This window comes from Molothrus aeneus, unplaced genomic scaffold (assembly GCF_037042795.1).
Source record: "Molothrus aeneus isolate 106 unplaced genomic scaffold, BPBGC_Maene_1.0 scaffold_60, whole genome shotgun sequence".
Classification (NCBI taxonomy): domain Eukaryota; kingdom Metazoa; phylum Chordata; class Aves; order Passeriformes; family Icteridae; genus Molothrus; species Molothrus aeneus.
This window is the reverse complement of record NW_027099212.1, coordinates 442,761-458,173: the sequence shown is the minus strand read 5'-3', so window position 1 is coordinate 458,173 and position 15,413 is coordinate 442,761. Positions and strand designations below refer to the sequence as shown.

The 15,413-nt window shown below is 56.3% G+C and overlaps 1 protein-coding gene across 1 annotated transcript; it reads right to left on the bottom strand.

Moving 5' to 3' along the window:
- Positions 1-9,195: 9,195 nt before the first annotated feature.
- LOC136571089 (Fc receptor-like protein 4) lies at positions 9,196-12,464 on the bottom strand. Its single transcript, XM_066571459.1, has 9 exons — positions 12,434-12,464; positions 12,140-12,160; positions 11,821-12,051; positions 11,358-11,612; positions 10,342-10,611; positions 9,950-10,252; positions 9,782-9,865; positions 9,401-9,422; positions 9,196-9,313 (listed from the first exon to the last, which is right to left on the bottom strand). Exons 1-9 carry the CDS (start codon positions 12,462-12,464, stop codon positions 9,196-9,198), a joined length of 1,335 nt encoding a protein of 444 aa, XP_066427556.1.
- Between the last annotated feature and the right edge of the window lie 2,949 nt (positions 12,465-15,413).

The following is a 15,413-nucleotide window of genomic DNA, read 5'->3' as shown; positions in this document are numbered from 1 at the left end:
CCGTGGGTTGGATCCTCTTCTTGTGGTCCAGAACGTCCTGGGATGGTGCGTGGTTGGGTCTGGGTGGCCTTTGATTTGTTGTCAGTGCCCGGGGCTCGACCAGGCGGCGCAAGGAGTTTAACGGGCGCTGCTGGTAGCGCTGCTGATTCTGGGGTCTTTGGTAATTGGTACGGTGGTATCGGGGAGGTGACCTTTCTGGGCAGTCCTTTATGTAATGTCCAAGATCCCCACAGTGATAGCATTTAGCTTGGTCTTTAGAAGCTATTACTGCATATGCACCAGAAACTCCTTCAGCAATACCCTTAGCAACTGCTTGCGCCACTGTATTTTCAGTGGACATGTGACGTGTACAGCATTCCAGCATTTGCTCTATGGTGGGGTCTGTATCCATGGGTAGAGACCTCAAAATGGCTTTGCATTTTTCATTTGAGTTACACAAGGCAAGTTTACATAAGAGTTCCTTCTTTGCCTCTGTGCTCTCTATCTGTTTCTCCAGAGCATCTCTAAGTCTGTCCACAAATTTGATAAAACTTTCATCTATTCCTTGTTTAATAGTAGAAAAATGCATTGTTGGCATTGACTCATCATGCACGAGAAGTAAAGAGGTTTTTGCTGCGAGAGCGATGTCCTGCAGTGCCTCTTTATTCAAGGTTTCCAATTGGTCTGCTGGTTTCTGTAAGTCACCTTCACCAGCTAGTTGGGCTACCGTAAAATTCGTCTTATTAGCATCCGCAGAATATGAATCTGATAATGTTTTTAAATGTCTTTTCCAATGCCTGTCCCATAACAAATATTCTGCTGGGGACAGGAGGCAGTGTGAAATATTTTTTACATCATGGGGAAGTAAGACATGTGCTGAGAACATGGCTTCTAAGAAATTTCTAAAAATATGTGAGCTTCGCCCATTTTCTTTGGCTATATTTCTTAATTGCACTAGTTCTTTATTCGAGTTAGCCTTCCATGTCTTTATATGGACTCGCCACCATTCCGTCCTTGCTTATATTCTACTGGGAAAGCATTAATTTTCTGTGCCAGCTCCCAGTCTCCAGCCTTTGTCGCTTTTATTTTAATAAGACCCCATGGATCCGTGTGGATCGTATCAGAATCAGATTCACTGCAAGAGCTCTGGTCCTCTGAGGAGGACTGGGGGGGGGTTGCTATCCGTGACTTGCGCTTTTTTCGTTTAGAAGCGTTTTTCAAAGGTTTCAGTGGCTGGGGGGCGAGACATGGCATGGCCCGGCTAGGGGGAGGCGCCAATGGAGCTGGGATGGCAGCACAGCACGTACAGGACCGGGTGGGGGGGGGAGCACCGTGGGGGGTGTCTGGGATCCGTTCGGGTGGCATTGAGGGTGGGTGGGGGATTGGGGGCACGCGTGGTGTGGGCAGGGGGGCTGGGCGGGGTGGGGGTGTGGGCATGGGGCGAGTGAGGGGAGGCAGGCGGTGGTACCAGTCTGGGCTGCTGCAGTTACGGGGTGGGTTGGTGGCACTGCGCTTGTGCGAGGTCCCCCTGCTGTGGCGGGCAGGGAGCAGAGGGAGGCGGTGGAGATGGACACGGGCTCGGGAGCGGCGGGGGTGAGGCCCGGGGAGCCCTCGGGAGGGGCCGGGCCGGTCAGAGCCGGGGTGGGGGGAGCGGGGGCGGCGGGCGCGGCGGTGGGAGGGATGGTGGGGGACACCAGCGCGGGGGTGGGGGGGTACGCAGCGGCGGGGGGCAGAGCCGACGCAGGGGTGGAGGGGGCAGCAGAGGCAGGAAAAGAGACCCCCGGGACCGGAAGCAAGGAGGAAGCCAAGCCGGGGGTAGGGGGGATGTGTGGAATTATAGATAAGACAGGATCCGCGGAGTTGGGCAGCGCAGGTCCCGCAGGGGTGGAGGATGTGGGAGGGGGAACTGGGGTGGGCAGCGTAACCTCTGCTTTAGGAGTAATGGAGGCAAGAGGGACTTTAGGACCTAAGAGGTGGTGTGACATATGCATGTGACATTCCTCTGAGTTCTTATCAATCTCATTAGTATTTGAAGAGGAATGTCTGTTAAGCCCTGCAAGATTTTTTCTCTGTTAAATCTTTCAACGGTTTTAGTTATTATATGGAATAAAGTCAAATAGTTAGTTGTAGAGAGCTTTTTGGATAATTGGTTAGCTGAGAAAGGACATTTCGATGTGATACCAATGGATAAGGATAGGGGAAACAAGCTGGGAACTGAGCAACCAGTGTCCAATCACTGACAAAGGTCACAGTGACCTTCCCTGAAACGGGAAGACGGGAGAGAAAATTGCTTGCCAGAAAATGTAGTTATCTTAGGTAGAAAAGTTAGAAGAATGCAAACATAGAAGCAAAATAATTGTTAGAAGATAGAAGTAGGTGTGGTTGATCTAAGTGTGCTTTAACCAATAATGATCTCAGCTTTTGCAATATGTATAAGCTTCATTAACACCAATATAAATATGTGTGGGGTTTCAATAAACTTCGGGATTTGCTATTCATCGCATATGGTGTGTCGCATTTCTCCCGCCGTATCACGACAGTTAGTTACAGAGAAATCCTGGTTTGTTTGGGAGATATATATTGTGTTCCTGGTCATATCCCAAAACGAATTTTCAATGACTGCTTTCTTATCAGTATCAGGGTGTTGCGAAATAATCCAAGTTACAAATTTTTTAAGGTTAGTTTTTGAGAGCTTGCCTTTAGAAAAGGAGAAGTTGTTAGCAGATAAGATTTCTAAAATAGTTAAATATATCTCTCTCGGTTTTACTTAGTTTTAATGTACTAAAAATTGTACCCATGTTAATGGTTAGCCCTTCCAGCAGAAAAAACGCAAAAAAAAAAAAAAGGAAAAAAAATGAAAAAAAATTTTGGAGCCCCAAAGTTATGTGCGCAATATTAGCTAATACTTACAGTTCCTGGGGTCAAAGATCTGTGGAAGGGGTCTGCTGTCGTCAGTTCTCCTCGGAACTTTCTCTCGTTCAGATGTAAGTTTTGAGTGTCGAACTGACCCTCCTGGGGAAAGGATTTTCTAAAACAAAAAGTCCCTTCACAGAAGGAGCGGCTACCCAAACAGGCAATCACAGAAAACCCCAGGGGGCTTCGTTGCTCAACCGACGGATATCACCTCTGGGGGAGTCCGTTGTCGTTGGGATGCCACTTTAATAAAGCCTCATTGGCGCTATTATAAAGCAGAGCAATATGGCTCAGGAGCTCAGTCCCTGAGTAGGGACCGGGTGCCCGAAGCTAGCTCGCTCATGCCAAGGCCGCGGGGCTACCATCTAGCAAGCATGGTGATTATCAGCTCTATAGTGATTGCAAGCTCTTAGGATTTCAGCTCTGCTTGCTAGGTAGTGGTGCCCTGGGCTGGAGGCTGCAGCAGACGGAGAGAGAGGAGAAGGAGAAGGCACAGGCTGTTCCACGAAGATGGCTTTATTTGGGTCTCTGCTCTTCTTCTTTCTCCCCTAATGGGGTACAGTATGCTTCTTTTATAGGGTTGTAATGGATCCAAGCTTGACCAATGGGTAAGGGGTTAACATGACATTGCCTTATAGGGTTACAGAGGTAGGTTAAGGGCGGAGGACAGGAAAACAGGAATTTTCTTTTGCTGTTTCAGCATTCCTATTGTTGATATCCTCCATGGTGCTTTTCCTAAATCTATGGGGTTTACTACACTTGGGGACCGCTGGTGCCACGACCTGGTACAAGGACAGGCAGCGCTGGGGGCAGCAGGCACCTGACCATTTCACTTTCACCAAGAGTGGCACCTGTGAGTGTGACAGACCCGGCACCAGGTTCAGCCCACCTGTGACTGTCTTAAATGGTGAGGGAGGTTTGGGTGTCCCCAGCCTGGCACCCACGGGGACACCAAGGGCTCTGGGTGTGCTCTGCTCCATGGGTCACCTCCTAGTGTGACCAGAGCCCATCCCCTGCTCTGGGGACATCCCAGATCATCCCAGACCGGGGGGATCCCAGTGTTGGCATCGGGAACCCCCGATGCACTGTGTGTGACCCAGTGGGGAGGTCTTGGTTCCATGGGATGTGACAGGATCCCTCTGTCCCCCAGACGGGCTGGTGCTGCAGGTGCCTGCACAGGCGCTGCTGGAGGGGGACACGGTGACCCTGCGCTGCTAGGTGCAGTTGGCTCAGCCCCTGTCACCTTCACCTGGTTGCACAATGGGCAGGAGGTGGCCCGGGGTCCCCTCCTGGATCTTGGAGACATCGATGTGGGACATTTGGGCACCTACCGGTGTGTGGCCACCAACCAGCTGGACCTGCACTGCGTGTTCCAGGCACCCAGCACTGAGCTGGTCGTGGCTGTGACACTGCAACAAAGGTGGGGCCACACGGGGTCATCAGGGAGTGCAGGACACCCAGGGTTCAGGGTAACCCTGATGTGTCCCCTTCTGTTTCTTGCAGTGGCCACAAGGGTCAGTGGGGCCCTTTTGTTCCTGCTCCTGCTCGTGGGTGTCATTGTAGCCTGGTGCCCGTGGCACCACCTGGGTGGGTGACAATGGGGGGACAGGGGTTCCAGGGAGCTGTAGAGACCCCCAGAGTTGGGGAGCAATAGGGCAGCACCCATAGCCCCAGAATTGTGACCTTGGCTGGGGGTGCTGATGGGGTTTGGGGAGGTACTGGAGGGTCCTGTGGGGATGTTGGGGGTTCTTTCAGGGGCCCTGGGGGTATTCGGGGGGGTCTCTCTCCCTGCTGGGCTTTGGATATAGAGGCTGAGTTGGTAGGGGGCACTGGGGAGGTTCATGGATTCTCGGAGCTCCAGAGATGTTTGGGGGTCCTGAGGAAAATTGAGGGTCCTCTGGGGGGTGAGCAATCCTGAGAGGGGTCAGGGCCCCGGGGAACTCCCACAGTCACCCCTCCCCTCTTTGCTTTGAAGCTGCCAGGAAGCAGCAGGAAAGGTGAGTGGGGGGCTCAAACCACACTCTCCCCTTTTACCCCACCCCCAAGATCTCCCATTCCCTCCCCCACATCCCCTTTATTCCCTCAGGGCGCCCCCAGATCCCCCGGCCCCCCAGATGAGGGGGAGGTGCTGTACACCCACGTCGTGGTCACCAAGAGAGCAGGGGGTGAGTACGGGGGGGACACACGCAGAGGGACACGTCACCCATGAGTGTCACCCCACCCAGATCCCACAGCCTGTGTCTCTCGCAGCGTCCCCCCGTGCCACCACCCTCCAGGATCCCCAGGTGACCTACGCGGAGCTGCGGGGACCCCAGGGGCGATTGCGGGAACCTGGTGACATCTACGGGAATGTGCTGTGACACTGGGGGGAACTGGGGGCACTGGGGGTCCCCACCCATGGGCACCCACTCGTGTGTGTGCTGACACTAAAAACTGCTCCTCCTACTTCCTTTGGGGGCACAAAGATCCCAAAGGGCTGAGAGAAGAAAAATTTCCTGAAACAGCAATGAGAGAGAATAAAACCAAGAGCAACAGCAACAAGGTTCAGAGTCCAAAGGATCAGAGAAGGAACGATTTCCAGGGAAAGCCCCCAAAAGGGAACAAACCTCAGACATTTCCCCCAGCATGTTTCCTCCATCAGAGGAACCTGGCAGAGCTGTGGATCTTCGTTCCTCTGGTGGCCAAAGCGGCCTTCAGGAGGCTCTGGATTCTCGTGTCTCTGTCCCAAACCCCTCCTCTGTCATGTTCTCCTCACGATGATCTCACAAAGGCTCTGTGGGCATTCTGGAGTCTCCCCTTTTGCCAGGGCAGTTGGGATCAAGCCATGGTACAGGGCAGGTTGTCAGAGGCAGGAAAATTTGATGTCTGGAGACATTTTGGAACACCTGTGTGTGGCAGGGGTGGGTCAAGACTTTCATTTAAATGAGAAATCTCAGTAAAGGAAAGTGGGAATTTTCTCGGAATGGAAAGAAGACCCATGTAAAAAATTTTTTAAATTTGAAAAATGATGAGGCTTGCAGGCCAAAATGTGGGAAAAGGAATAACAGCTCTTTACCAGGAAATTTATAATGCAGAAGAGAAGAAACAACACAAACCCAGAACTTTCCCTTCCGCTCAGCGCTGTTGGTTTTTGTGGCAGTTATAACCGCGGCCAGCAGGGGGCGCTGCAGGGAGCACTCCCGGCCAGCAGGGGCCGCCCCGCTCCAGCTCCATCCCCTCAGGGGCCATGGCGGCCTCGGCCGGGAGGGAGGAGGGCAAATCGCTCCTTTTGCAAACTCACGGCCACCAATCGGTCCCGGCACCACCACCGGCAGCGGGCAGAAGCCGCCAAGGCAGCAGGTTGGATCCCAGTGCCCACTGGCAGCGTAGCAGTGTCCCGGGGCCAGGCCCTGCACGCCCTGCACAACACCCGCGACCGCTCTCCATGATCCCGAATGGAAGGAAGGCAGCGCTTGACCCCAGGCAGTTTTCAGGTCCACAGCAGCACCTCTGGTGGCTTTACACCACAATTCCTGCAAACCCTCAGCCTTTCACTCAGGTGAGGAGGGCAGGGATGGAGCAGCTTTGGGGCCACCTGGAATCCAGAGAGGGTCACTCCCCACAATGGCCAGAGCTCCTGCTCAATATTTCCACACTTTTCTCTCTTATCTAATGACCACAGCCAGAGGCCAAACATTCCTTCCATGAGGTTTCAGAAGGCCGCAGGTTTTCTTTAAGAATGAAGGCCCACTTCAGCTTGTTAAGCAGAGAGTTGTTGTCTTTGCAGTAGTTCTGGGGCTCTCTCAGTCCCTTGCCAAGAGGGACAAAATGATCAATTGCTGCATTTCTCGACTGGTTCCCTCTCAGCTACCCCTGCAGGGGCAGTTTCCAGCCAGCCCTGCTCTGAAAACCATCAAAGGTCCTCACAGAGCCACTGCTTGGGCTCCCTTTGGGCTTTGTGCTTCTTGCAGGGCTGAGCAAACCACAGCCAGGCCTTCTCCCCCATAGAATTCTCACCTCTGCAGCAGCTCTAAAGCTGCCAGAATCAAAGCCAAGGGGGCAGGGGAGATCCTCATGTCCTGGCTGCCACCTGGGGCTGGGCAGAGCAGGGCTGGGCAATGGCCATCCCTGTGCAGTGGGGCTGGGCCATGGCTGGGCCCAGGCTGGGCCCCAGTATTAAATGGACATCCCAACAACATCAGCCACTCCACAATACACATCACTGTCCCAACACTAAAAACATCACAATATTTAATCAACAATATCATCAATAATATCAATTAATATAATATCCAGCAAAAGTCAACTTCCATTTACTTGTTTCTCACAGTACATACCAGTAAAGAACTCTTATTCCTGTTCCCACATCTTTGACTAAAAGCCACGTAATTTCAATGTTACAATAATTCAGAGTGATGGGGTTGTATTTTCCATTCCAAGGGAGGTTCCCACCTTGTTCAGCTTCCTTGACAGAGCAGAACAAAGAAACACCATTTCTGCTCGTTTAACCAAAGAGCTGCATTTTTGTCCCAGGAGCAGGGAACCAGGTCCTGTACCCCTTTGGAACTGGGACGGGCACCAGTAAGCCACTTTAGTGGGAGCACTGGGAGGGGGATTGCAGAGCCACAAAGCACACTGGGGTTAAGAGGAACAAATCTGAATTTTATTTATGTCTTAACATATGCTACACATGACTGAATAATTACTCTGTGGTTGTCCATGTGCTGGGAACCCTGTCCCTGGTGAGGCTTCACACAACAGAGAATCAGGGGAGAGAAAGCTTCAGTGATCTGGCTGTGAGTGACCCACAGGCTGGTAGGACAGATGCCTGGGAAAAATGTCTGGAAAAAAATGCCCAGGAAATCCGGCTGTGGGAGGAGCCTTTGCAAATCAAAGCAGCAAACTGTGACACAACAGGAGTGTTTTGCTTTGGGTTTCTTGGAGGGATCAGGGGCTTGCTGGGAGGGTCAGCTTGTTCCTCCTCCCCTGTGGGATTCACATTCTCTGAACCTGGGAGGAGCAGTGAGAGAAGCAAAGAATGATCCAAACAATTCTTACCTCAGATACTGTTCCTCTGTTTTTCACAAGTGGAATGCATTGTGGAAGATTGTGTACCTGAAAGGAATTGGTAATTGGATTCTGGTGTGAGTGTTTTGATTCACTGACCAATTGAATCCAGGTGTGTGTGTGTGGGGACTGTTGGCTGACAGTCATGAGATTGTGTGCAGTGGAGTGCAGTGGAGTGCTTGGCAGATTCAGTTTAGATGTAATGTAATATGGCATAGAATAATATAGTATAATAAAGTAAATAATTAGCCTTCTGAAAAGACGGACTCAGATGCATCATTCCTCCCAGTCGTCAGGCAAAAATATCACCGACACTCCCCCTCCTCACCTTTTCCTCCCGGTGGTCCTTCTTCCCTGTCCGCACCCGTTCTTCCCTGCTTCACTGCTTCCCCGAGGCAGCTCATTCCTGCTCCTCCTGGACGTTCCTTCATTGCTTCCCCGATGGAGCGGATGCTGCCTGCACCCACCCGCCACCTCTGCCGCGTTTCCCACGCTGCCCCCAGCCCCGAGCCTGCTGCACCTGCCCACGGCAGCCCCAGCCCGCGGCAGCCAGCCCAGAGCCAGCAGTGCCCAGCACCAGCCCGCAGCCAGCCCGCAGCAGCCCCTGCAGCCATCGCTGGCAATGTCAGAGACACGCAGGTGCCGTCCTTGGAAATCACGCCCAGCCACTCACAAAAGCCGTGTGGGCTCGCCCTGGCTTGCAGCACACACACTCCATCTGCCGAGCTGATGCCCACAGAGCGCCCGGGCTTCTTGCGGTAACGCTGTCCCTGTCTTCTGTTTCTCTCTCTGTCCTTTTCCCTTTCTACTCCCTTCTCTCCCTCTTCGGTAAGAACCCTTAACCTCCTTTTTCAATAAACAGTTCTCAGATATAATATTGCCGTGTTTGTGCTTCATTTTCATCTGAGAAATCGTTCAGCAAGAATCCTCCCTGACTCCCCCTTTTACAGTGGGATGGGACAGGGGTAGTGGGAGGGGGAATGGGGAAGCCCTGGGTGTACTGCAAGCACTGTGGGGAGAGAATGGGGCAGTCCCTGAGGGTACATGGACACTTGGATGGGGCTGGGGAGCCCCTGCAGGTACGAGCAAAGGGATGGGGGAGCCCTTGGGGGTACTGGGAGAGGAAATGGGGAGCACAGGGTGCCCTGTGTAGCCTCCCCCTGACCCATGACCACCTCCCTTGGAAGGACGGGCAACCACAGGAGCCATGGAGGGAGCACCCCCAGTGTCACCCAGTGCCTCTCGCTTCCCAGAGCATCACAACTTTTGGTGTAGATTGTCATAGATGTCACTGGGCTCCCATGGTTGCCTTTGCAGCTCCATGTACGTCGCCTGAGGATCCTCCACTGAGGGTGCCAGGGGGTCTTGGGGGGCCCTGTAGGAATAAGGGGGAGTGTGGAAGGGGATGGGAGGTGCTGGGGGTTTGGGTAAAAGGTGTATCATGGCTGGAGCCTGCACCCACCTTTCCTGGTGCTTCCTGGCATCTGCAAAGGAAAACTGGAGGGGTGACTTTGGAGACCCAGGGGCCCCCATCCACCCTTGGGAATGCTGAACCACCACCAGAGACACAATCCTCCCCAGGCCCCCCAGTATCCCTGATGGTCCCCCCACTTGCACCAGCAGCCTGAGCCCCCAGAACCCTGAGCCTGGCAGGGAGGGGAACCCCTGATAGAACCCCCAACATCCCTGCAGGACCCTCCAACAGCTCCCAGGGCTCTGAGCCATGGACACTGGGGGCTCAGCCCCACCCAAGTCAGGGGCTGTGGGTGCTGCCCTAGGGCCCCACTTCTCTTGGGGCCTTCCCACCCCTCTCCATGACCCCTGTGCCCCCATTGTCACTCACACACACGGTGCCACCGGTGCCAGGCCACAATAACACCCACGAGCAGGAGCAGGAAGGAAAGGGCCCCACTGACCCCTGCGGCCACTGCAAGAAACAGAGGGGGACACATCAGGGTCACCCATCATCTCCAGGGGTCCTGCACTCCCTGGTGACCCCGTGTGAACCCACCTGTGACCCAGGGTGAGCCAGGTGTCACCTCCAGGGCCAGCTCAGGGCTGAGTGCCTGGAACACGCGGTGCCCGTCCTGTCCCAGCTGGTTGGTGGCCATGCACTGGTAGGTGCCCGAATGTCCCACATCGAAGGCCCTGAGCTCCAGGAGGGGACCCCAGGCCACCTCCTTCCCGTTGTGCAGCCAGGTGAAGGTGACAGGGGCTGAGCCCACCTGCACTGAGCAGCGCAGGGTCACGTTGTCACCTGCATGCACCTGGTGTGATGGGGGACTGGGGATGATGGTGGCATTGGCCACAGGCACTGTGGGGACATAAAGAAGGCTGGCACTGGGTGAGGTGGGATGGGGGTGCTGTGGCTGGGGTCAATCCCAGCCCGAGGGTCCTGCTCACCCAGGACGGTGACATTCAGGGGGTCACTCTCGGCCACGCTGTCCCCATTGCTGACCCGGCACCGGTACTGGCCGCTGTCATTGTCCCCAACGTGGTGAAGCTCCAGGTGGGGGCTGGTGCCGAGCAGTGCCCCCGAGCCCTCCCGGTGCCAGGAGAAGGACAGGGGACCTGTCCCTGTGGCCACTGCGCAGCTCAGCACCAGGCGGTCCCCGAGTGCCACCTGTCCCCTGGGGGGCTGTGCTGAGAGGGACACCCCCGAGAGCGGGGCCCCTGTGGGAGGGGGTGACAGAAGGGGACAGTGAGGGACCTGGGGGGTAAGGGAGGGGAAGAGGGATCCCAGTGAGGGAGAGGGGGCGAAGAGACTGGGGGGTCTTGAAAGGGACTCCGAGGAAGGATGAGGGGTCAGGGAAGGGACACCTGGTGAGGGAGGGGGCTGAATCCAGGGAGGGTACAGGGACCCAAGGGGGGATGGTGAGACCTGGGGAATGTGATGGGACTTGAGAGAGGGGTGAGGGGACCTAGGGAGGCGTGAAGGGACCCAGTGAGGGATGGGGTCTCCTGGCACTGATGGAAGTCCCCAGAAAGTGATGGGGGACCCAAGCAGACTGTGAGGGCTCCCCATGCCCATCCCCGCACTCACTGTGCACCGTGACGCGGAGCTGGGCTCTGCTCTTCCGCACGACCCCCCTCGGAGTGCACCTGGCAGCTGTAATTCCCCGAGTGGGAGACCCCCAGGGTGGGCACCAGCAGCTGCAGGGACCCCTGCGGGCCCCCCACCACCTGCCCGTCCTGGTAGAAAACGTGCAGGAGGGGGGCTCTGGGCCACAGGGGACTGGGGGTGCTGAGGCAGCTGAGAGTCAGGGGGACCCCTCGGTGTGCTTGGGGGGACCCTCCAGCACCAGCACCGAGAAGAGCTCAGGGAAGGAGAGGGGAGGTGAGGACTGTGACTCTGAGTCTGCTGGGAAGGGGCTTTGGAGGTGTCAGGAGATCAGAATTCCAACTGTGGGAGTGCTCACCGTGCACTGTCACTGGCACTGCTGCTGACAGTGAAAGAAAGGGCCTCACCAAGCCACTGCAGCTGTAGTGACCGCTGTGGTGCAGCTGCAGAGGGGACAGGGACAGCTCGGTTCCCCTGAGGGACTCTGTCAGATCCTTCTTGTCCTGGTAAAATCGCACCCTGGTGACCGGGTTGTCCTGCCGGCCCCGGCAGCGCAGGGTCACTGTGTCCCCCTCCAGCAGTGCCCGTGCTGGCACCTGCAGCACCAGCTCATCTGTGGGACAGGAGGGTCCCATCTCAGTGAGAGGCTTGAGACAGGTGCAAGGAGGGTCCCCATGGCACTGGGGACATGTGGGTGCACTGGGATGAACTGGGATGTTCCTGTGTGCAGGGCACCACACAAGGGGTGTGAGGCCACCCACAGAGTGGAGCCCACCCAGATCTATCAGCGGCCACCCAGATGATTTAAGATCCCCACTCACCATCTAAGACCCTAACGGGGGGGCTGTGCCCACTGCCAGGTCTGTCACACGTGTAGGTGCCACTCTCAGTGACACTCAGGTGGTCGAGTCCCTGCTGCCCCCAGCGCTGCCCGTCCTTGTACCAAGTTGTGGCACCGGCAGTCCCCAAGCCCTGGCAGGTCAGGGTCACCCGGTCCCACAGCACCGCCGGCCTCCAGGGGGGCTCCACCAGGAGCTGGGTGGTCTGGGCACCTGTGGGTGACAGGGGACACCAGCCTGCCAGGGCCAGCGAGGGGCTGGGGACAGCGGGGTGGGGCCATGGCATCCCCTGAGGACTCACCAGTGAGGCCGAGGGTCTGGGCTGGAAGGGAGAAGGGACAGGGCTAGGTGGGGGTGGCACCATGGGGACAGAGGCACCGGGGGCACAGGGTGTGGGAGATGTCCCCAAACTGTCCCATAGGGGACAGCAGTACATTCCTGTCCCCCTTCCTCTATCCCCACAGTCACCCCATGGCTCTGGCGACCTCATGCTCTGGCTCTGCTGGCATTGGAGACCTCAGGGGACCCCGCAGCCCCCCTGTGCCCCCTCCCCTCCCCATCCCCGGGGTGTCAGGCCCGTGCCCGGGGCACTCACCCCACAGGAGCAGCGCCACCTTCCCGGCCATCCCGGTGTCCCCAGCCATGTGCCCTGGCTGTCACTTGCTGCTGTGGCACCGCTCCCCTGGCTGGCAGCTCTTCGGATGAAGGGGAAGGAAGCGAGGTCACGTCCATCCCCATGTGTAGGTGGCCCTTGGTGGGGGCAGGGTGGCCACAAACTGGGGACAGGCTGGGGACAAGGCTGGGTGGGACAAGGTGGGACATGGAGTTCCCAGGAAGGGGGGGGATCAATGGTTTTGGGGAGCCAGGGATGGGTGTCCAGGAGAATGGGGGGTCCCAGGGATGGGGTCCCTGAGCAATGGGGATCCTGAAGAGGGGGAGTCACCTAGGATTGGGGTGGGAGGCATGGAAATACGGATCCCAGGGCTGGGGAGACTCAGGGATGGGAATCCTAATGGAACGTGGGCTCCAGGGATTTGGAGTCATGGGATGGGGGTTCTTTGGATGTGGATGATGGGAGAATGGGGGAGCTGAGAGGATGAAGGTCCTGGGGGATGGGAGATTTCAGGGCTTGGAATGAACAGGAGAGGGTTCCTTGGGAATGGGTTCCTGGGCCATGGAGATCCTGGGGAATGTCAGTACAGGGATGGGGCTCCCAGGCAAGGTGGGACAGAAGGAATGGGGGTGCCATGGTTGGGGTCCAGGGGAACGGAGGTGCCAGGGATGGGCAGTTGCTTGATGGACACAGGGATCTCAGCTCCTTCCCTGGGTACCTCAGATTCTGGTGTGACCCAGGGTCCAGCACTGCCCCCCCTGGGGTGCTCATTAGCTGTGCAGGCATCACATGGGGGTCCTGGGTAGCTCTGCCTCTGTGCCCTCCCCTGCCCTTGACATTTTCCTCTCTTTATTTCTCTTTTTTCCTTATTCTCCTCATTTTTGTGCCAGGTCCCCTCTGCCCCCATTCCCGGCTCAGCAATCCCCGGGAGCACCTGAGCAAGGAATGGATTGGGGGGAGCCAGGGGAGGAGGAAAATGGGGAGCAGGGGGTGCAGGGAATGGTGGGGAGGCTGGGGGGGATGGAGGTGTTGGGCTGTGCCCCCTCAACACTTTCACTTTCCTTTTCCTGGGCAAGAAGGATGAGGCCGTTTGTGCTGAGAGTCAGATGGGAAAGGGGGGGTTCTGTCCTGGGGGGGCACATCCAGAGGCTCCTGTCCTGGGGGGATCCTGTCCCAGGGGGTGACACATCCTGGCATGGGGGGTCCTGTCCCAGGTGTGGCAGCTCTGGAAATGTCCCTGCACATTCCTGGCCGGGTGCCTGTCCCAGGGGTGGCACATCCTGGGGACCCCTGTCAATGCAAGGGTGGGGCCCAGCCATGGCCCAGCCCCACTGCACAGGGATGGCCATTGCCCAGCCCTGCTCTGCCCAGCCCCAGGTGGCAGCCAGGACCTGAGGGTCCCCCCTGCCCCCTTGGCTTTGATTCTGGCAGCTTTAGAGCTGCTGCAGAGGTGAGAATTCTGTGGGTGGAAAAAGGCCCTGCCTGTGGTTTGCTCAGCCCTGCAAGAAGCACAAAACCCCAAAGGGAGCCCAAGCAGTGGCTCTGGGAGGGCCTTTGATGGTTTTCAGAGCAGGGCTGGCTGGAAACTGCCCCTGCAGGTTCAGCTGTGAGGGAACCAGTCCGGAAATGCAGCAACTGATTATTTGTCCCTGTCCCCAAGGGACTGAGAAAACCACAAAACAACTGCAAATCCCACACCAATCTGCTCAACAAGCTGACCTGGACCCTCCTTCTAGAACAAAACCTGCAGCCCTTTGGTACCTCCCAGAAAGAATATTTGGGTTCTGGATGTGCACACCAGAAGAGAGGGAAAAGTGTCAAAATATTGAGCAGGGGCTGCACACGAGGGGCTGGGGAACAGGGGTGTCACAGCAGGAGCAGGGAGTGCCCAGGCAGTGGAATTCAGGGCAGGCTGGAGTGGATTTACCAGGGAATCAGACCCTGAGGCACACAGGGGCATTTCCACAGATTCCTGTGCACTGTCCCAAGCATGGACAGAGCTTCTCCCCTTCCTCCAAGGAAAGTCAATCAAGTTTCAGGGTAGGAATGAGAAAAATGGGGAGAGTTCCTAAATATGGCCCACGAAAGGGCTTCCTTAGGGGCTGGGTTGCTGCCCAGCAGGCAGGGAACAATCCCATGGAGCTTTTGGACACTCAGGGAGATTCCACACTCTGCGTTATCCACAAGAAAATGCTACTGTGGGATGCACCAGAGGGGCTCCAAAAGGGAACCAAAAAGTCTCATTTCTTTGTGATTTGTTTGTGTCTTTATTGTGAGGGACTTGTTGGGAGAGAAAGCGTTATAAGGATTCTACAAACCAGAGCATTTTATACCTTGCCAGATTGATTTTTGCTGAGTTTGTTCTTTATTGGGAAAATAATGTGGGAAAGATTTTTGGTTTTATTCTATGGATGTGTAATTTTGTCTGAACCAATTGGGCATCAAGTGTTGCCTGGGATGGCTGAGCCAGGAAATGGGGGGACCTGACCCAGGGGTGAGTGGGGCAGGGACACAGAGACTCCCAGGACAGCCCTGGTGTGCCCCAGGGTGGGGACTGTGCTGGGCTCTGAGTCACCCCAAAATCTGAGGCACCCCAGGAAGGAGCTGTGACCCCTGTGCCCACCCAGCCACTGCCCATCCCTGGCACCCCCATTCCCCTGGGAACCCAACCATGGGACCCCCATTGCCTTGGTCTCTCCTCCCTGGGGACCCCCATCCCAGGACTGACATTGCCCAGCACCACCATTGCCTTGATCCCATCCCATGGGCTGCTTCTTCCCCAGAACCCCTATTCCCGAGGGTCCCCTTTTTCCCCCTGCACCCCCAGCCCTGGCACCCACACACCATGACCCCAAATCCCTGGGGACCATGTTCCCACAGCACCCCCATCCCTGAATCCCCCCAGGCATGGAGACCCCAGTTCCCCTGGACCCCCATTCTGCTGGACACCCATCCTTGGTTC